This window comes from Paralichthys olivaceus, chromosome 22, assembly GCF_024713975.1.
Source record: "Paralichthys olivaceus isolate ysfri-2021 chromosome 22, ASM2471397v2, whole genome shotgun sequence".
Lineage (NCBI taxonomy): Eukaryota > Metazoa > Chordata > Actinopteri > Pleuronectiformes > Paralichthyidae > Paralichthys > Paralichthys olivaceus.
In genome coordinates, this window is record NC_091114.1 from 6,162,533 (window position 1) to 6,183,219 (window position 20,687).

Below are 20,687 nucleotides of genomic sequence, written 5' to 3' on the forward strand. Positions count from 1 at the left end.
CAAGAGCTTTTTGGACAGTGCAAAATTTAAGACACACATGATTCCCAGACAATATGAATTGAAATGCAGTGATTTATTTCATGCTAAAGCTTGATCAATATAAACCCCCAGAAAATAACAGTAATAAATACAGCAAATCATTCGTGATACAGAGCAAATTATTATTATTTTTCAAAAAGGGACTCATAAAAGAGAAGAGAGTGTAAAGTGATTCCGTTACAGATTTTTATCTTAGCACTTCCAGTTCCTCTGTGGAGATAAGGAGACTGTTCTCCGTGGGTACATTCATTGGATTTAGTCTGGTATTTTTCCCCAGCGGGTCAATAAATCGTCAGTTTAATTCGTCAGAAGTTGCAGCACATCAGAAAAGCTGTGAGAATTAGAAACTGGGCGAAAGCTGATGTTTTGGAGCCTTCTTTTAACAACTACTGTAAATCTACACACTGAAGCACAAATGGAGGAGGCGTTGCAAGTGACAGGCCTCTCCACAGGGGGCTCTGATTGCATATCTATAAACCCACGCAGGATACTCGCCTCAGCGATTTCATGTGTACAATTCCAAGAAGAACATTGATTGTTTCCAGTGTCTAGTAATCTCTAACTAGGCCCATTTAAGGTACGAAGTGAGACGCACTGCTGACACATTCTCAGTCAAACACGAAAAGTACCTTCACATTAACAACTATAGTCTCCAATAATAAACACTTGTGACTTTTTTTTTAAAGTTGTACAGTTTGAGGAACAACAATCAGGCCCGTCTTGTACAAAAGTGCTGAGAACGCCACTCGATCCTCTGACACCCGGCAGCTGGATACACACCCTCAACGTCACACTTTGGTTTCTCCTCGGATTCGAAACTCACTCGCACTCTCACACACACGTATTCACCAGCAGCACAGACAGATGCTCTAAAAAAATCCATTCAGTAGTAAGAGCATGACATTTGCAGACTCACAGCAGTGAGAGACAGAAATTCATACATGTCTGAAGGAAAAACCTTCCAACGGTAGCTTCAAAATAAAGAAAGAAATAAACTGAACGAACCCACATCACCTTGTGTTCTATGTAAACCTTAAGTTTTAGTGTTTTTTGCGGTACATCCAAGTTTGACCCAACGTTTTGTTTGCAGTGTTTTTAGACAACTTTAAGTCTCAAATTCATGAAGTAAAACTAATGTGAGAAGAATAAAGGAAATGACTACTTGTCTGGTTATACTTGTTGTCGCCACTACATCATTAACTAGCAGTACAGCTTGTAATCAAATTAGCTAAGTGGCATTAGTAGTTTGTAAACATAAGGCTTTCTGTGGCGACTACAGGACAGATTGCCTCTGTTGAGAAATGTAGATGGGATGAGAGAAGGGAAAAAATTGAATAAATAAAGGAAAAAAAATGAAATGAGAGAAACCAGCAGAGGAAAAAAAAAAAACTGGGGGAGAGGAACAGCAGCAATCCCCAAGAGAGGCAGCTGTCCAGGCCCCGCAAGGCTCATTCTCCCACTTCAAAAGTTTTCAAAAAGAACAGAGAGGCGCCCATCTCCCTTTATCCATCCCTCCATCCCCCCATGGGTAGCCTCCGTCTGCTGAGAAACGATAGGGCCCAGTGACTAACACACACCCACTGAGGGGATAATTCGACGGGCAACATCTGGGTGTCTTGTCTGCGTCCTGCTGCGTGGTTCGTCTCTCGTATTTTCGCACACAAACACACGCACAAACAAAACTCATTAAAACAGACCAACCAAGCAGAGGAGATATGGGACAATTATCAGTCAGAACCAGACACAAACTTTCTTCAACAGAAAGCAGACAAGACAAGCCGTTTGACTTTCTGGACCTTTGCTTTGTTTTAAAGGGGAAAGTACCTCGACTTAGTTGTGACTATGATGGATAAATAGACCAAAAAGCAGTGGCTCGACAGATTTTCTTTTTGCTCAATCCAGACAATGCACTACTGCTAATTTAATCGTTTCCATACACAGCGTACTTCTTTGTTCAGTATCAGCACGTCATTCTGTTGTCTTACAATTAACCATTTTTATTCACTTACGTCTGCAATTCTTTCCTTCTTTTTAGTCATGACCTGTTTCCAAAGCCCAGTTGCACCAGACAGTGGCAACATGATATTAACCTGCGGCTGTGTGTGGGACGTGTGTTTCTAGAAGCTTGGGGATGTAGTCAAGTGGGCTGAAACTGATGATATTCTTCGTCTAGTGTTTGGCGGTCTTAAGAGCTCTGTGATGGTCTGCTTTACTCGCTCAGTTACACAGTATTTTGTTCTATATAAATACTGAAAAGGGGAAAAAAACTGCCCCATGATCGTTAAGCCAGTTTGAAGGCTCAATAGTTTATTCACTGACAGACAATACGTTTATAAGACATTTGTACCATCGACTCCAGGCTCGTAACTGTAAACCATCTTTAGTGGAGCAGTTTGTACCTGGATGGTGCAAGACGACGAACAAGCTCCTCTATGACTCTCGAATTCTCTGTCCCCCTCAAATGTCGTCTATCAGTCACCAAGATGAACTTGACGTGACCGATCTGAGTTGGTGTGACCGGGCCTTTTGCAGAAGAGAAGGCAAATTAACATTCTGGCCATGATTCAAAAGATCAATCCAAATGAAGAGGTTTAGGATCACGCAAGACGCGTTTTGCAAAACTGCTCAAACATTTGATATAACTTTGGTACATTCAAATACCCAATGAAATGTAAGTGGCATTGCAACTAGTGAAAGACCTTAAAATGGAATCATACAAGTAAAAAATGATTAGTACTATAAATACCTGAGAAAGACAAAAAAAAAAGAAAGAAAAGGATCTCATTAATTGAGGCGTGGGGTCAAAGAAACAGCTACACTGTAGTTGAAAGAGCAAAGACTCTTTGTTCAAAGACTCCTCACAACATTACATTCAGTTACATCAGCCACACCTTGGTTTTCCTTTCTAATTCAGCCATCGCCAATCTCATCTGAAATAAAAGAGAAGAGAGATGCAGCAATCTTTAGAAGTTAATATGTGAAATGTACACACACACACACACACACACACACACACACGGATGCTCGCACGTCTTCTTTCTGCGTTGATCTCAGGATTTCATTCACATGTCTTAAGCCGGCCCTCGTCTCTGTAGCACCAGCTGATAAGTCTTGTTAAGGCCAGCTCGTTAGGAGAGGGCCGTCTCCGTGGCAACAGCTCGGTGACATCATGTCTGTTGTGCGATGCCCACTCGAATGGACAACATCTGTCAGTAGTAGGACATGTTTTATTTTTTGGTTTAAAGAGTCGAGCAGCAAGGCTTCGTTCGGCCTCAGGGAGGTGGTGAGGAGGAGGAGTGTGCTCAGTTTCAGGCCGCCTGCGTTTTGAGGCCCGGCCCCTCTGGTGTGACGTCTCGGAGTGTGTTTGCGAGCTAAACGCACACGTTTTTAACACGTCTTCTCTGCAGCGCGTGTGCCTCAGTAGAACTTGTCATCGATCCGGAAGTGCGGTCGAGTGACATCGTCAGGGTTCAGGAAGACAGATATGGATTTCCCAGGGTTCTCTGTGACCAGCTGCTGCAGCCGCTGCGCCAGCTTGTCCTCTGAGGGCGAAATGATACCATTGGTTGGGTGATGCCCGGGGGAGCCGTGGCCGTTGGTGCTCGCTGATAGGTCCTTCTTCAGCTGGCCTGCCTGCTGGGCTTGGTCCAGAGCCGCCCGGAGGTGCTCACTGGGATCTGAGCGCACGTGCGCCAGTTTCCTGGCGACTAGCAGCGCCTGGCTGTCAGTCAGGTGCTCCAACATGTTGCACTGGGGCAGGAAGTAGTTTGGGCAATTTTTACCAAGGATGCAATGAGCCAGGTCGTCCAGGAGACCAAGGAGGAGGCGACCAGTGGTGTCGGAATCGGAGCAGGACAGGTAGGCACCAGGAAGTCGGTCACAGGCCCAGAAAAGGAGGGTACGCAGGTGGTAGAGGCTTAGGCCTGTACGAGGACGAGCCAGGATTCGAGACAGTACTGCCTTGGCTGCTTGGAAAGCCTGGGCCATAGGGAAGGGGATGCACTTCTTCAACTGAACCTGGTCATAACAGAGAAACAACCAAATAGTTAAGTATTCACTATGAAATAGAGTGAAATTAATGGGGAAAGAAAAGAAACAGAAAAATGGCAAAAGAACACACAAACAAAATCAGATGGAAAAAAAAAATATCCTGATGCCTAAAAAGCTATTCCAAGTAAAAAAATGGACGATTCACACCTCGCTGCGTGAGAATGCCAGCCTCCACTCCCTGTCAGGCCGGCCACCCAGCGGGGAGCAGCACGGCAGCAGATAGAAGCCAGATATGGCCTCCTCCTCTGTGATTTTACCATCCCAGAAGTGGTTGGCAGTCAGCCAGCCCTGGGCCACAGCGGGCCAGCCCCGGAACGACACCACAGGAAGCAGATCATACAGCACCCGGCTCGAGCCCGCCTGCAGAGAAGAGATGGTGGGGGAAAATAATCCTCCTCCTTAAAAAATATTTTAACATTTGGCTACAATACTACTCCAACATTGATTTTGTTCTAGAAACATTCCAAAAAGAGAGTCCAAGTGTCTTTAATCATCATGTCAGTGTTCATCTGTACCTGGAGGATGATGGTGGTGAGGGGTCCGTTCCTCTCCAGTCGGTCTGGAGAGGGGATGCCTCTCTGGGGGCTGCGTCTGAGCTCCTCGATGGCCTCGCTCACCACGCCCCAGAACCAGTCAGTCACCAGGGTGGGAGAGAAGTAGCATCCATCCAGAGAGTGAGGAGAGCCCAGGGAGGGGATGGAGTCTTTATCTAAAGGGGGAGGTAAGAGACATAGACATTGTGAATAACAGCTACTGTGACATATTTTTACTGTGACGGCTTGTTTAGTGTTTAATTTGCAGAACTATTAGGATCTTTAAGAAACTATCTTCCAGGACATTTTCCAGGATTTTTATCTGAAAATTCAGGTCAGAAATCCGTGCGAACCCTCATTATGTAGTGTACTATGATCCTGGAATGGTTATTTCTTTGTTTGTATGATGGGTGATCAATATCTCTTTGCCATGCTGTCGTTCCCATAATTTACAAATGGTGGCTGATTTGGGGCCAGCCTCTTAAATCATCATACACCAGCTACAGATCCAATAAAATCTTTAATGCAACAGCCTTTTGTGACTGTGTTTCACTAAAATAAAAACACTGGCCTGTTGTCGCAGCCTGCAGTCAACCTGGGAGTAAATCCTGTGCTGGCTTTGGCATGCAGTTATTTACGTCACACACTAAGTTCTTGGTTCTGGGTGTGATTGTATAATAGTATCTTGATGATGTGGCAGCACTGGTGCAGATTGAAAAGTCAGGTTTCATTTTTGTTGAGCTCGCCTGTCGAGGCTGATGGTTCACTCTCCTGCTACACCAGCTATGTGGCTCCCTCTCTATACGACATATCCCTGCATTAACACTGCCCGTTATTGTGGCGATCTGCACTTGTTTTCCATTTTGGACGTGGATTTAGGATGTTTAGACATTATGGCTTCCACTAAAAGTGACCTCAGAATGTTTTAGAATTTAAGTAGACTACAAAAATAATCCATGTTGAATGATAATAACTATTTTCATTCTCCATTAATCATGTGAGTGGTCTATCCAGCGAAAATAGAGTTGCTGATTCTACCAAATTGTGAGATTTGTTATATTTTTTCATAGGTATTGCAAATAAATTATATTAGGATTTGGAACTTCTGAGAAAAAGAAGTATATAGTTTACTTATAATGCTGAAGAAAGGTGAAGAAAAAAATTGATTTCATAACACTTCTGCCCCCTTTTCAACCTTTAAGTCGCATTTGGGTGTGATGCGTTTACACTAAACCACCACTTCCCCGCCACCACAAACACAGCAACATAAGATCCTGTGGGAAATGTATTACACCAATTGTTAGAAATTAAAAACATTAGTATCAATAAATGTCATTACTTTTTCTCATCTTGCAAGTTTCCCACCCACCAGCATGTGGTGGATTGATGTTGTTGTGTAATAGCGGAGCTGCTGTGTAATCTTGAACTTTTGATTCTTCAACCCACAAATGCTTTAGTGATCATTTCCAGTGGGTTTTTTTTTCCCTATCTGAGGAACAGCGGGTCCCCTGCTGCAGTGCACAGGGCAAAATTGCAACCACAACATCATGCATCAAATTATCTGAGTGAACCATGAACGAAATCAGAACGAATCAGTCCCCCACCTCCCACCCTGCACTGCTACAGTACCCTCAATGTTGTCTGCTCCACTCCTCTTTCCTGTCTGCACCTAATCTTTATATTTTACCCTTTCACTTTGTCCTTTACTTTTCTTCCTATCCCTGCAGCTGTTATTTCAGTTCTTACGTCCTTTCACTTTTTGTCCCCCCTTTTCCTCATCTTCCTGACCAATTTCTCTGTTGCTGGTCGTCCTCTGTCCTTGCATTCATTAGCCCACTTTTTCTCCTCACCCATTTCGCCCTCATCCTCCTCATCCTCCTCGGGGGGAAGTCCATTCTCTTCCTGGCAGCAGATGCTCCAGCGGGATAAGATGTTGGAGTCGCAGAGGCGGAGGCTGAGCCATGAGTGGCAGGGTGGGGAGTGTCTCATGTCCAGGGTGACAGGCTGGTTGCGGTCATGGAGCTTCAGGGCAGGCACCAGCAGGGTGAAGTCCAAGTCAAAATCGGCCCCTTTGGCATAGTCCCCCAGGTCCTCAGGGTTGAGGTCTAGGACTCCCTCCCGGGCCCCGCCCGACAGCAGCAGGTACTCGTTGGCGATCGGGAGGCGCTGGTCCACTTTCTGGACTAAGCCTGGATTAGAGGATGAGATAGAGATACCAAAATATCAAGCGCACAAATCAACATTTATATATAGATCTGTTTTGATGTGTGGAGATGCCAGCAGAACTGTGGCAAGGTGCAATGACTGGAAAGGTTTTGAGAAGTGTTGTCTCTCGCATATTTTCAAGCATAAGAAAGCAGCTCAGGCAAATTCACGAGGACAAAAAGCAGCAGGTCCATAAGCGAGGGAGCCTACAAAATGTTGTTTTGAGAGACACTGCATATAGTTGTGAGTTTGAGCCAAAGGAATACTGAGAGTGAAATTGTCCAGGTTAGACTCTTATGATAATTTCACATTTGTGCCCAGCCAAGCCTTCATATCAGTTTCTATACCCTCTCTACAAGCAGGAAAGAGGCAAAGAGAAATGACTCAAAGGATAATTCCAGCTTATAACACCTTGGGTGCTATTTTTGTAGTTTTGTTACTTAATTTCCAAGTACTGGGAACATTGCAATATCACTTAAAGGAAGTCTGATGGGGCAAGAAATACGAGCACTACAACAATTATCTTATTATAGTCTTATAATATTTTAAGCCTGGCTGCACCATCATTTTCCCAAGTGCTAAAAAGCCTTCCTCGCTCTCATCTACAGCTGCCTCTACAGTTTATATGAAAGAAACCTGCCTTCAAATCCCTTTATGGCTACTTAGCCGTGTTGTAAACTTCCCAGGCTGTAGACCCATGGGAAACACAGCACACGAGTCAAGTATGTTATGTTTTGACTGCGAAAAAAGAGCACTCGAGAAAGGCATGATCCTAAAGCCAAGCCTGTGCTGGTCCAGAGGTAAATGCTAGCTACTGCAGGTCAACTGTAAAGCATTGGCACTTCAAAACACTTTGCAGGGAAAAGATTGTAAGAGCCTGAGCTTGAGTGTTTATCCCCTCTGGGGCAGTTAAGTGGCTGGAACGGCGGTATCAGACCAAGCCGGCAGGACATGGCTGGGGGTTCAAAGCTACTAACATGATTCCTCTCACCCAATTACATGGGCATCCAACCTTGTTGGTAGGACGCCATGTGATGTTTTCATGTGAAGGCATGTGTGAGTGAGCAAGCACAGACATTTTTTGGATGTGAAAATGTGTGAGGATGAGGTCTAAGTAGAAATCTAGATCCTGGTCACACAAATATCTCATCGATCAGCAATAGTGAGCAATTTACAAACAAAACATTCAAGACTTGAATTGTTCATCAACAAGCCAAACATGTAGCCAATGTCTTTTTTGGATTATAGTTTCTCGTTTGTCTGCATTTATGATATGAATGATAATTAACAAGTAGAGGCAAGATTTAGTTGCATCAAGTACATCACATTTAACTCATCTCTCCTCTGTCTGAGGTGAGTATTTGTGCATTCAATGTGCGGAAGAAATTATGGCCAATCGAACATCAGAACTTGATATCTGTTAGGCTGTAAAAGAGGGAGAAATGCTGAATGGGAAGATCAAAGCGAAGGAGAGAGGGGAAAAGACAGCGTCAGAGAAGAGCGGATCAGACGCCAGCCAAAGGGCAGCGAGTTTGAAGCTGTGACTGCTCTGATTTGTTTGGGTTTTTATCTGCCACTGATAAATTGGGTCAAATAGGCAAGGAAGAGGAAAAGAGTGATGGAAAAAAAGAGAATAAAGAACATTTTATCTCTGCAGCAGGGCCTTCAGTTAGAGGACTGAGGGGAAACTGTATCAATTAGAAAGGCCTTTCCAATCTCCACACTGGCTCACAGGAAGTTTGAGGTTGTTCCAAGGAACACAATCTACTTTTTAATCCAAAACGCCCAAATCAGCAGTCTCATGCTGCTTAACTGGGCATGGGCAAGCAAGCACGCACACACGCATGGATGTGCACCTGAAGACAATCCAACTCATATGCCTGTAGACAGACACAGCCTGAGAATAGAGCCGGGTTCACAGCGTCAGATTAAACCTAATCCTATAAAACAGGTCTTTTAAGGTATACTTCCATTAGAGCGAAGTTTTGGTTTGGAGCTATTTTCAAACTAGACCCAATTTCAGTATCTGTGAAAACAACTATTGGTTTCTTCATAGGTCTCAGACTGGGCGAACAGGAAAGCCTCCAGTGTTTCCAATAAAACAGACAAATGTTGCAGATGTGGGAGCGGTTTTCCTTCACCCATTCATTGTCGGGGTATTTAACAACTGTGATGATAAAATAAAAGCTGGGGGAGGTTTGTACGGTCTGATGGCAGGTTGGCTGAGGAAGTGGTATGTCAGAAAGGATTTTAACAACTTTAAAAAAAGGCATAGTCCAGTAAGTGTTAATTTCTTTTAGTGTATTTTATTATAGTTAGAATATGATTTGAGGAGTTATGGCCAAAAATCTGCTTTGGGTCCTTGACATTTAACTATCAAAATTGAATTCTTGATCCTTATTCATCCTTGAGCCTTAATGAATGTTTGTACTAAATTTGAAAAGATTCCCTGAAGGTGTTTGATTTTTGCTCTTTCAGGCACGGGTAAATCCCAAATCAACCTTTCAAGGTTAAATATCATGTGTATGCTGCAATCAAGGAGCAACCACGATCCTGTATGTGTCTTTGAAATGACCTGCTCCAATAAACCACCACAACCTAATTTACTGTACTAGCAATTCTACTAACGGCAAATAATGCGACATAACAAGAAGGTCATGTAAAACACATGTCATGGGCAATGTGGTCCAAACATTGAGAAACAAATGCATTTAAATAAAGCATGACTTTCTCTTTAACACATTCAGAAGGATTGACCAACCTGTCACTCTCTCCCCTGCCTGAAAAATACCTATCATGAAAAAGTCATTTTCTTTAAAACTAATTTACTATGACTTCAAAATCAATAAGTTTGTTTGCACAAGAGCACTGTTTTATCATCTGTCTTGGGAGTGTGTTGACAACTCAATACATCATTGTGATATTACAGACCAATGTACTGAGCAGCATCAATACAACAGGGACTCATATATTCGACTGTTAAGTCTGAATTCCCCAAAAATTAAGCAACTGCGAAACACCTATAATGAACATGCTGAGAGATCCCCTAAAGCAATCATGGGAAAGACGTCCTCTCTCATCAAAGCCAGAGCAGAGCAAGAGTATCTTCACACACCTCTGGTTTGATAGACTCCAAAATAGCTCCGTAAATCTCCCTGGAAAATGGGATTCCTCAAAATAAACTGATGACTTCTATGTGCGGCTGTTGAAGGGGAAGACAGAGAGAGGGAAAGAGTCTGAAAGCTGACTTCTAAAAACTAGGCTGTGTTCACAATTGTGATGTGAATCTAATAATCAGTTTATTTCATTTATTTCCTTGTGAAGAAAGTTGAGTGTCATTGTCATTTGCACAATTTCACACCCTATGCTCCACCTAACAATATATAGCTAAGCTTAAAATAAAGACTGAAGCCTAACTCTGCTTAAAAGTTTTTAAAAAACAATCTACCTACCAGCACCTCTACCGCTCACTAATTATCACGCTAGATCTGGTTTATATTGCTATATCTTGAATTTGAGTGATGATCCCTGCCCAGCTCTCTGGGCTGCTCCCTTGCTCATTAATGGTTCGAAGGCTCTCTACTGTAAAGATTCTCGATTAAGCAGCAAGGACAGAATTGGCAGATACTTTGGACAGATCCCCCAGAACAGACGCCAGTTCTTGATTCAGGGCCTCTTGAGGGAGGGCATGTCGTCTGTGTGGAAATGAGACTCGCAATTGTTATTTCACATGGCCTACCTCTGTGTGACCTCTTTCTTTTTTTCCTAGACAATGAAACTCTGATAGAACAGCGGAGCCTGCCATAACAATAATCTTAAAAGCAGCCAATTCCCAAAAGGAGCTATTCAATCCGTTACAAATGACTCCTGACTAATATCGTCTCAGCTGGATGTTATCAGTGCTTTCACAACCGGCACGTCTCTGAGGCTCACCTCGCACGCTAATAGCAGGATTAATCCCAGTCAGCCGAGTTGCTGAAAGGTGAACCGATTCGCCCGCTTTTTGCTTATGATTTCATACGAAGGCAGGAGATTAGCTAAATAAAGGTCTTTTAGAAGAGGAGGAATGGAGAGGTTCCAATTCAATCTGATTTGAGGGGAGGTTTCACAACACTGAGCCAGGTGGAAAATCCAATAGCTGCCCTGACATGCATTCATCAGTTAACTTTACACGGTTATCAACAATATGCACATGGTATTTATTAAGTAACAGTTAATGCATGGTGAAAAACGCAAAATACTTAGAGTTTAAAGTGAAGATTACTTTATTTAGAGTTAAGCTCACTTGCAACAATAAGAAGCCAACACAGTCTCACTCCCACTGCACATTCACAGAAGAAGAAGAAGTAGAAGAAGAAGAAGAAGAAAAAGAAAAAGAAGAAGTAGAAGTAGAAGAAGAAGAAGTAGAAGAAGAAGAAGAGTGCATGCGCAGTAGCAACATTCAGTCTCTCCCGCTCAGCAGCCAGCACACACGCCGGGTCACTGAGGGCGGCCTGCTGACTCCACTGCTGCGCCGTCTTGTTTATTCTTTTGAAACATAATGAGGTAAGTTATCAAGCAAGTGTTTCTGTTCATATGTTTTAATCACTGCCACGGCTGTTAGCGTTCGCCGGCTAACGCTAGCATTCGGTTAGCTAGCATTCGATAGCTAACTCTAGCGTTAGTTAGCTAGCTGACGAACCAAACATAACGTTAGCCTGTTCAGGCCATGGCAGAGATGGGGGACTCGAGTCGAGTGACTTGACTTAAGTCAGACTTCAGTGGCCAGATTGAGGACTTGTGACTTGCTTGATTAACAGTGATAAAAGACTTTCCTTGACTTTGACTTGCTGTTCATGACTTGAGACTTGACTTAGACATCCATGAAATGACTCGACAAGTCATTGCTGATATTTTTTTCCGTGGCCGGATAATTTCATACGTCTATAATTAATGGCCCGCCGGTAAATCGCACTCCCACCACTCATACTACAAATCCCACAATGCACTGCAGCAGCTGACCCACAGGTCAACCTGTTACCCCCGCTGCTTCGTTCTTTTATTGAGGCTGTATATTTAATGAGAAACTAGAGATGACAGCTTAGTAGAGAAGCATGGACAACATTTTCAAATGTTAACAACTTTAATTGATTTTGATGAAAAAATATTTTAATTACAATGTTACCTATGTATTTAATGGAATACTATGTAATGAAAACATGAGCCATAGACATGGACATAGAAGTCATAGTTGTTCAAGTTCATTCTATGATGCAATGTTTTATGATTATAGCATTTATACACAGATAGACTAGGCAGACAAAAAATAACTATGACTATAACATGACTAAGGGTTCATCTCCAGGAGGTTTACTGTACGACCAAACATTTGTTTCAGTGTCAGATGTTGGTAACTTGTTTGATTTGTGTAAATTGCTCAGGATGCATGACAAGAGCCAACTACACACTACACAAATTTTTTGGGGGGCCACTACATAGAACATTTCCATCCATTTGAATTACATTGTTTTAATATTAATAAACTAACAAACTTAATATGATGCAAGTAATAAGATTAATGTAAAAGTACTAATAAACTCAAAATGACTGCATTCATTTTCCATGTTGGGTTAGGGCAAACAAATTGTCTTTATTAATATTGAATGCATAAACCTTGATTTACATAGCTGGCTCTGCCTTTTGACCCTCACATCAGAGAAGAGAAGGAGAGGAGAAGTAGTTTTACAGAGTACTTTTACCGAGTACGCACTGACAAAAAATGTATTGATCATGTTGTCTCACTCTGACAATGATAGAGAAAGGGTTAACTCCCAAATCGTTGAAGTGTTCCTTTAATGCACAAGGCTGGAAGGCAGTGTCGGGCAGGACACAACAACTACCAACAACATTTCCCTGTTGTAATGTAATATTTTTGTTTGGTTTCATCACAGGAGTGTGACACTGATGAGACCTGGGCACAAGTATCTGTCAGCGTGCTGACTGTTCTCCGTGAAGATCTGCAACTCCTTCCAAATCAGCTCCACCTTCACCCAATGTCTACTGCCATCATTGTTGAAGGAGGTATTGTAATGGATGATCTCCAGAACTTACCTGAGGCACTTTGCCTTTTGTTTGGACTGTCATACGCTTTGCATTTAGACTACCCTAAAGCCATGAAAAACACTTTCTGCTCCATTCAGAGAGTGATACTTGGCTTGGGAGAGAACAAACTCCCACCAAAATTGCAAAGTCTTAAAAATGTCTTGTTGAGTTAGAATGCAAATGTATGAGTGGATTCAGTTATTTTTTATTGTTCACTAAATTAACACACTCCACTCAAATTGTCAGCCCATGGGTTCTTCAGCAAGTTACTAGAGGCTGTAAATGTATTCATTCACCCATATGTGAGGTCCATTGCCAGTTATTACCCTGTCAGGTTTTGTCATTGAATAAAGCCACTTTGCACTTTTTTTTTTTTAAACACCAAAATGTTACCAGTGAGTAAATTAACATATGTTTCGCTAGAAATAAGGTCCATGTTAAAAAAATGTGAACTTTCCCTTTAAAGCTGTGTTTGTGGATGTCTTTCAAGGCAATCTTTAAGAAAAAAAGTTGATATAAATGGAAGAAAAATAAAAATTTTTTGATATAATTGAACTTTCAACAGTGTTATTACCTTTTATTTATTATGTTTAATTGTAATTCAGATTATTTTAGGAGATTGGAACCTGAAAAAACCTGAACGGTGCCAGGTATTTAGTGTCGAACCCACCTGCAGAGAGAGTGAGAGCATGAGAGCGAGAGGATGTAGGAAGCTGTCAGTGTCTTCCAGCTCCTCACTGCTGCTTTGATGCCAGCTACACTGTGATACCGTGTCAGCTAATTATCACTTAAAGAAAAAGGTGTCACCGCTGCTTTGCTCTCACATTTTACTCTTTCTGGCCTGCAGGCCACCCTCGTCTTTCTCAAAGAACCTTGTACAAGCGGATCCTGACTTTTGATGTTCTGATTAAGGAGAGGCCAAAGAAGTGAGCAAACAGATCAATTAAGTATCACTTTAGGTAATTAATAAGTAATTAACCCATACCCTTAATTTGACCTGGTGCCCAATTATTGCTCCATTATAAGCAATTAGAAGGCAAAGCAGCTGTAGAGGTTGCAGATCAGAGGCTGGAAGAACTATATCACCATTATAATTATCAGTTCTTCAATTACGCTGAAGGTCAAGGACAAACAAACTCTATTTCAGTTGATTTCACCTATTAATACATCTGTAGTGAGGAGGTATAACACATAATTGACTGCTGATTAAGAAGAGTTTAAAACCATAGCCTTTAAACTTAGAAAGAATAAGTTACATTTTCACATGTGATGATTATCGTTATCAACTTAAATAGACATTTTCATGTTGATGTAATTTGTGTCCATATGGTCCAAACCTAAGCTTGACTTCTTCCAGTTTTGTAATTCAGCTCAACTGTTTCACATCCACAGTCATAGTTTGGGTTCAACAATGGGTGAGCAGGTACAGACTGAATGAGTTCAGTTAGTTGTGACAGATGCAGAAAACAAACCTGAATTTTACATTAAAGCTTAGTCACACTAACACCCTGCATTTGTAAATGCTGCTATTTGAGTGTCAGATTCTGAGGCATGAGGAAAAGCTTTATGGATTCACAGACAGTTGGTGAATGCAGAAAATAGATTGGTCAAAATAGCAATGTTTGAACGGGGAAATGTGCGTCAGTTTGTGATGTTTTTTTCCGAAACAGCCACAACCTGCACACAAGATACTGTTATCAGTTGACAACTACGACCAAAAGGATTCCTCCCATTTTGCCCCAGGAATAGAAGTGTGATTGTGAAATTTAAAAAATCACCACGTCAGCCTGGGTTATTGAAATGAGCAGGATGGCAGGTAACATGTCCTGCAATGTCAAAACACTTCTCATTTAACATGCCATATTGGCAAAGTCATATTTAATTAACAATAATTAATACGATGAAAGATGCTTAATGATTGGTACCATGTGGCGTAAGTCTTTGGCTGTGTTCAGGTCACATGACACTGTTGGGTTTAATAGCAGACAGTTGCTGGTTTATTTGTTACGGAGGGTGTAAAATAAACTTCAGCTAAATTATGTTTCCTTCATTTCCAACAATTAAGAATAATGCAGCTAAATGTAGCAAAATGGTGTCAGTGAACAACAATGACCAGGACTTATGGCAGGCAAGATGCTGCACATCTGTGCTGCTTGGCACTGGCGTCTTTGCGCAGATGAGAACTGAAGACAAGCAGAGCCTAAGTAATCAAAACATTTCACTCTACTGTTGCAGAGCCATGAATCTGGCCCGGCTGCCAGATGAAGACAGACTCTCAAATCCAAACAGGCATTAACAGAGAATTAGTCAGCCACAGAAGCCATGCTGGCCCCGAATACGAGCCCCCGCTAAAAACTACACGTCAGCTCTGAGCATCGGAGCAGGGGGTGCTTCCAACAAGCAGGAAGTCAACGCAGCGGGAACAGCATGCAGCGAATCCATCACACATAAGTCTACCAGTGTTAATGGGCTGGAGTGAGAGAACGGCCAAACACTGTTTCCATCCCGAAGGCCAACAACAGTCCAACGGCTACATGAGCTGCTTTCCCAAAAGGGATACAGTTTTACAAATTTCACGACAGGAGCTTCATCAACCAGGGTTGGACAATATGACGGTAAATACCATTAAACACTGGAAAATGTGTCAACTAGGAGAGATTTTTCTGTACCATTCATACCAACGCAGCTAAAGCATTCAAACGTCATCACAACAATTCATTATAAAATAACCCATGTTTGCAGACAGCATCTCCTTATTTTGGCAGGTTAAACCAAACGAAAAGTCAGTCTTCACGAGACAAAACAATCACAGAAGAATCTGAGATCCTTTTGAAATTAGAGTCAAGAATACCGGAAAACAAAAGGGGGCTGATGAGAGTAGATCAACAGGAAAGCACAAAGTGGAGGTTTCTGTACATCTGTGTCAGGGGCGGCTCATCTTTTATCTGTTTTCACTGATCAGCCACTGACAACGTGAGTGAAATGCTCCGTACAGGTTATTTTTTCAAGTCTGACAGATAAAATGTCAAAATCCGAGCTGAGACTGAACAACACTCATGACTCTTTAAACTTGGATCAAAAGTTTCTCTTCCCCCTGACATCAGGCAGGGGGGTGAACTCTGAACTGAACTCGGCTAGCAAACTTTAAGATCTGAAAAGTTGGGTTGAGGCTATATCTGGGCCTAGCTCCAGATCTTCTGCTTCACAGACAGATCTATTTCTGCCTTCATCTGACTTTTGTTTTTCAAAGGGTATATACAGTAGCCCCCACTCCGCTTGCCTGAAGGCAAACCACAGTATTTACTCAAACGCAGAGTAAATAAGAGCCTCTTCTTGGATCTATCAGTGTGTAAAAAAATTCACTGGGTACACTTGTGTGCATGTGTGAGTGTTTAATCTCTCCCTTTCCCTGACAGTGTGCAAAGCCCAGTGGGGATCCCTCTGCAGCTCCCACTTTATAAAAGCCTGGCAAAATACATCCACAGCCACTCGTGTCACACACAATAACACTTGCAGCAGTGACGAGGCTCCTTCAACCAGGCCGGCCTGCTGTAGCAAAGCCTCTCCACCAGGAGGATATTTGCTTTCCAGTGCTGCCTTGACATCCTCTGCAAGGCCTCGACAGGCACAGAGTCGCAGCAACCACAACATTCTTAACTCCATGTTCCTGAAATCCTTCACGTACCATCTCCTTTTGCTGAAAGTGCCAATCTGTTTTTTCTCCCTTTTTTTTTTTGCAGTTGTCACAGTCACAGCAGGCGGGGAGGCACAGGGGATGAAAATATCAGCAAACCAAGGGTGATTATGCCGCCAGAAGCAGCCTCAAACACTGAAAAAGCTACCAGGAGACTCTCAACCAAGAGAGAGGGGAAACAGACAACCGAGCATTGGGGCTTTGCACAGAAAGCAGCAAAAAAAACTAACCACAAAGGTAAAAGTTTGCACAGAAAAAGAAATCTGTTTTTGCATGTGGTGATGGAAAAAATAAGGGAAAGAGAGGCCGGGGTACTGTTTTGATTTATGCGAATTCTTCCCGAGGTAGAGGTGGCCTTGTTTGACGAAGCGACTGCATAGTGGTGAGAAGACTGAAGCAGTGGAGAAGCATGAGCCGTCTGTCAGCCAGTGCACAGCGACTATTTTGACAGAAATAGTACAAATGTGTGACAAATGGAGAAAGAACGAGGACTTGCGAAAATGTGAAACCAAGATATTTTTTTAAAAAGTGAGCCGAGATAAAAATACAAAAAACTTTCAGGACACGGACCAAACATGCTCCGTTTTCAGCTTTCAGGGGACATGAGAGCAGGGACGATAGAGGACAGCAGGGAGGGGGCAGAGTGCCACCTATTGGACAAACAAACACACTTCACTCTTTGCTCACAGCTAACAACAAAACAGCCACCAGTTTGAGCTGGCCTTGTGTGTCACTCATTCTCAGCATATCAGATCACTCGTGCAGAATGAATATATGAATTATATACAGGATGTTCTTGAACTCAAACAGTTGCATTTGAAAGCCTTCAACTATGCAAGGTACACATCGTTGCATCCACAGACTGGAATCCTTGCATTTTACATTTAAGACCTGAAAAAAAACCAACTGCCTGACAATGTGTTTGTCAGAGGATTAAATTTAAGTCTTGTGTTAATTGCGTTTGTCACGCATGCCGTCTAACACAGCGAGTCATTGAATGGGTCTGTTAAAAAGAAAGTGTTTCATCTCATTTGCATTGGATCTTGTAGCTTTGTCCTTTTGCCTGAAATAAAATTCAGTGTCAGGAATAAACACACAGAAATGTCACATCACATTTTGTTTCCCTTTGGCATCAGTTTGCATTGAGGATCATTACTACATATGTTTCATTCATTCACTTAAGGATACGATAAAGGCTTCATGATAGAGAAATACAGAGGGATTTAGTTTTCCCCAAACATTTGTTGTGTCCCTGGATTAAGACCTGCCCAGTAGCAAATACATTGGACTGTGGTCGTACTGGGCAGTTTCCAGGTGAGAATGTGTGTAGTACTTTTGAGAAGGGAGCAGGGCGTTCCTGGAAAACACGGTTCATTTATCCCAGTCACATGGCGCTCTGTAAATAGATGTATGTGTGCCTGCTGACAGCAGCAGTGTCAAATCTATACCGGAGAGAAAATGTGATTCATACTGTAGCCAATTTAGTTTTATCTGTGTCAGGACGGAAGGATAGATCTTGTGTGTATGGTGAAAAATAATCCTGGCACTGCCCCTGCACACAGATGTACACAAAGCATCAGCTGTGAAGTGGGATACACCCTGAACTTCCATCATGCAATTCTGTCTTCACAGCCACTGTCAAGTAAATTAATAGTTAATTGATAGTAACTTTAACTCCAGGCAAAATCCTGTCCCATAGGCTTGTACTGCATTAAAATCACATTCTATTAAACTTAGGATGGAATATACAGATATGATATAATGTAACACACTGTTAACTTCCAATATCCAAGATACACTGTGATATATTATGTGCTTGAAGTATTGAGGTCTGAGGTCATGCTGATGGTCTATAGTGAAAAATGATCATCTACAGTGAGAGAATGTAGTGGACCAAGTTACAAGTTTCTCATCATAGGCTTCACTGCATTTTCTGTGGTTAACATCCTACCGGCCATCATAACACTAAAGTTAAAAAAGCTGGACTTATCCAGTGTGATTTGTTTGTGGGAATACCTAGCATGTTGAAGATAAAGTCCTTAGCTGTGTGAACCTCTAAGGCGGTCTGGTCTCCAAACTCCCCTTGCTCCGCCACCACCAGCTCCGACACCCGTGCCGACAGCTGCTCCAGGGTGGCCCCCGACCGGAAGTCCACCTCTGACAGCTTCTTGGCGGGGGCTGGGGAGCGCGGCGCCACCGCACTCATCAGGGAGTCCATCTCTATAAACCTGCAGCACGAGGTCAAAAAACAGAAATTAGGTCATTTAGGTTTGTTACATGTCTGGCCCTATTTTAGAAAATAGGACACTATGCTGTCACAGTGGTATTAGTAACTACTGGTGTGGTTGCTGAGCCTTCATGTTTTCATTACTGAATAATACTTCCCTTGTTTTCAGCAACCTTGTGTGAATCATGGGACTGTGAGGGGCACTTGTAAAGGAGCATATGACATCAAAAACGTTCACTGTTAAAAGCAGAGAAAGGGACGCTGATGCAGCAGAAATTACACTTGATTTTCAAGAATATAGAGTAGAACTAGTAAAAACCCCAAAAAGCATTGATTAATGAGAGCATGTGTGTGTTATGCATGCCATTAATCTCTAACCTAAAGTAACACCACACAATCAACACTCAAGAAAACTACTGTAAGTATTTGTTTGTTCACATGCACAATCAAAAAGTGTGCTATTAAGCAGGATGATGGGAGTACATCATAGAAGTCTGAGTCATGTGTCAGTGTTTTGTCATTGATGCTTGAATCGCAGCTATGAACTACTGCTGCAACAACATTCCATCAGTTATCAACTGCCACATTTATCGCCATTGATGATCGATTAATCAGATTGTAAAACATCAAAATTCTCCAATTTCAGCTTCCTAAATGTGAATATTTCTATTTCTTCACTCCTTTAATTACAGAAAAGTGAATATCAGGTTTGAGGACAACACAAGATGTTTTGAGAGGGAGACTTTTTCTAAACAAACAACTAATCAATTAATCAAGATCATAATCAACAGATTGATCAACTATGAAAACAATTGCAGCCCTACAAACCAAGGGTAAGGGTACGTGTTGGTTCAGTCAAGCTTATAGAAAGGAGTTATTATAACGTTACAACTTTAGGGAATCTGTTGCATTCCAGAACCAGAGTTTTAAAGCATTTCGAATTAAGTGTTAGGGTGCCCTGCTAAGTAGGCTAATGATTTAAAGTGACTTGTTTCTCCAGGTGTTGAAGTAAAGGAGTAAAACGCTGTGTCCTTAAAGTAACAAACCAAGAAGTTGCAATGTAAACAAAGTTGAGTGGAGTGGAACGACAACATGGCCTCTGCCCCACCAAACTGGGTCAATTACCCAGCGAGCTCCGCTGCCACTAGCTGCTAAGCTAATAGCCAGGCAAATTAGCCTGCCTTCTGTCTGACAGCTAACCCTAGATTATGATAGAACTCATCACACATGAACAAGACACCAGGGACCGTCCTGGACAGATTCATATAAACCGTGTAGTCGGAGCGTTACACTTGCAGGGGGGGACGGGGGTGAGGTGCCTCGCCCACGCTCAGCTAATTTGTTTTATTAGCTAATATTAGCCGACTAGCTTGATCAAATTAGCACGCTAGCTAGGATGACAGGTGGGGACGGAGAAGGCAAGTGCAGGCACGCACGCATACACACAAACATACACATTCACACTAAAATCCATACGTACACACTCACGCATGCATTCACCCACATGCTCTCAGCTCGCCTCTCGTTAGCAGCGAACCGTTAGCCGTCGAGCTAACAGCTGACAAACATCACAGAACAGACACACACACCCTTTCCGCGGCGCAGCGAGGGGGCTCCTCTTCGCTATCTTCTCCTGCGTTTACTGTGACTCCGATCCCCGTGTTTGTATCCGCCTTCTCCAGCTGTCATTTCCAACAGGTCCCAGACGCCACTTTTCCCCCCGGCAACACCGTCCCAGTATTCACGGTCCTACTCAGAGGATCCAGGGATTAGTGTGTGTGTGTGTGTGTGGCACGCACCGCCCAGCATTGCAAAACTACAAACGGATTTGTGAGGTCATGTTTGTGATTTAAAAAAA

General features: G+C 42.5%; 3 protein-coding genes across 6 annotated transcripts in view; 1 reads left to right on the forward strand and 2 right to left on the reverse strand.

Annotated features, from left to right (window-relative positions):
- fgf11a (fibroblast growth factor 11a) overlaps positions 1-2,562 on the reverse strand; it is a 117,356-nt gene extending 114,794 nt beyond the window's left edge. The window contains exon 1 of the mRNA XM_069518484.1: positions 2,439-2,562. The gene's annotated coding sequence lies outside the window, so the exon portion shown is untranslated. The remainder of the gene's footprint in view (positions 1-2,438) is intronic.
- Positions 55-20,673, reverse strand: tmem102 (transmembrane protein 102). Of its 3 annotated transcripts, none has more exons than XR_011239835.1 (7): positions 20,419-20,608; positions 18,619-18,830; positions 6,473-6,811; positions 4,605-4,798; positions 4,237-4,449; positions 2,931-4,056; positions 55-2,562 (listed from the first exon to the last, which is right to left on the reverse strand). XR_011239835.1 is itself a non-coding variant. In XM_069518474.1 (7 exons), the coding sequence occupies exons 3-7, from the start codon at positions 18,818-18,820 to the stop codon at positions 3,457-3,459; spliced, it is 1,548 nt and encodes a 515-aa protein (XP_069374575.1). In that variant the 5' UTR covers positions 18,821-18,830; positions 20,419-20,578; positions 20,629-20,644; the 3' UTR covers positions 55-3,456. The 3 variants fall into 3 exon arrangements, 2 of the variants coding, with proteins under 2 accessions (XP_069374575.1, XP_019958860.1); XM_069518474.1 differs by adding an exon at positions 20,629-20,644 and having other exon boundaries at positions 55-4,056; positions 20,419-20,578; XM_020103301.2 differs by having other exon boundaries at positions 55-4,056; positions 20,419-20,673.
- Positions 16,795-20,687, forward strand: part of nlgn2a (neuroligin 2a) — a 188,001-nt gene continuing 184,108 nt past the window's right edge. For both annotated transcript variants that reach the window (XM_069518471.1, XM_069518473.1), the window contains exon 1: positions 16,795-16,839. The gene's annotated coding sequence lies outside the window, so the exon portion shown is untranslated. The remainder of the gene's footprint in view (positions 16,840-20,687) is intronic.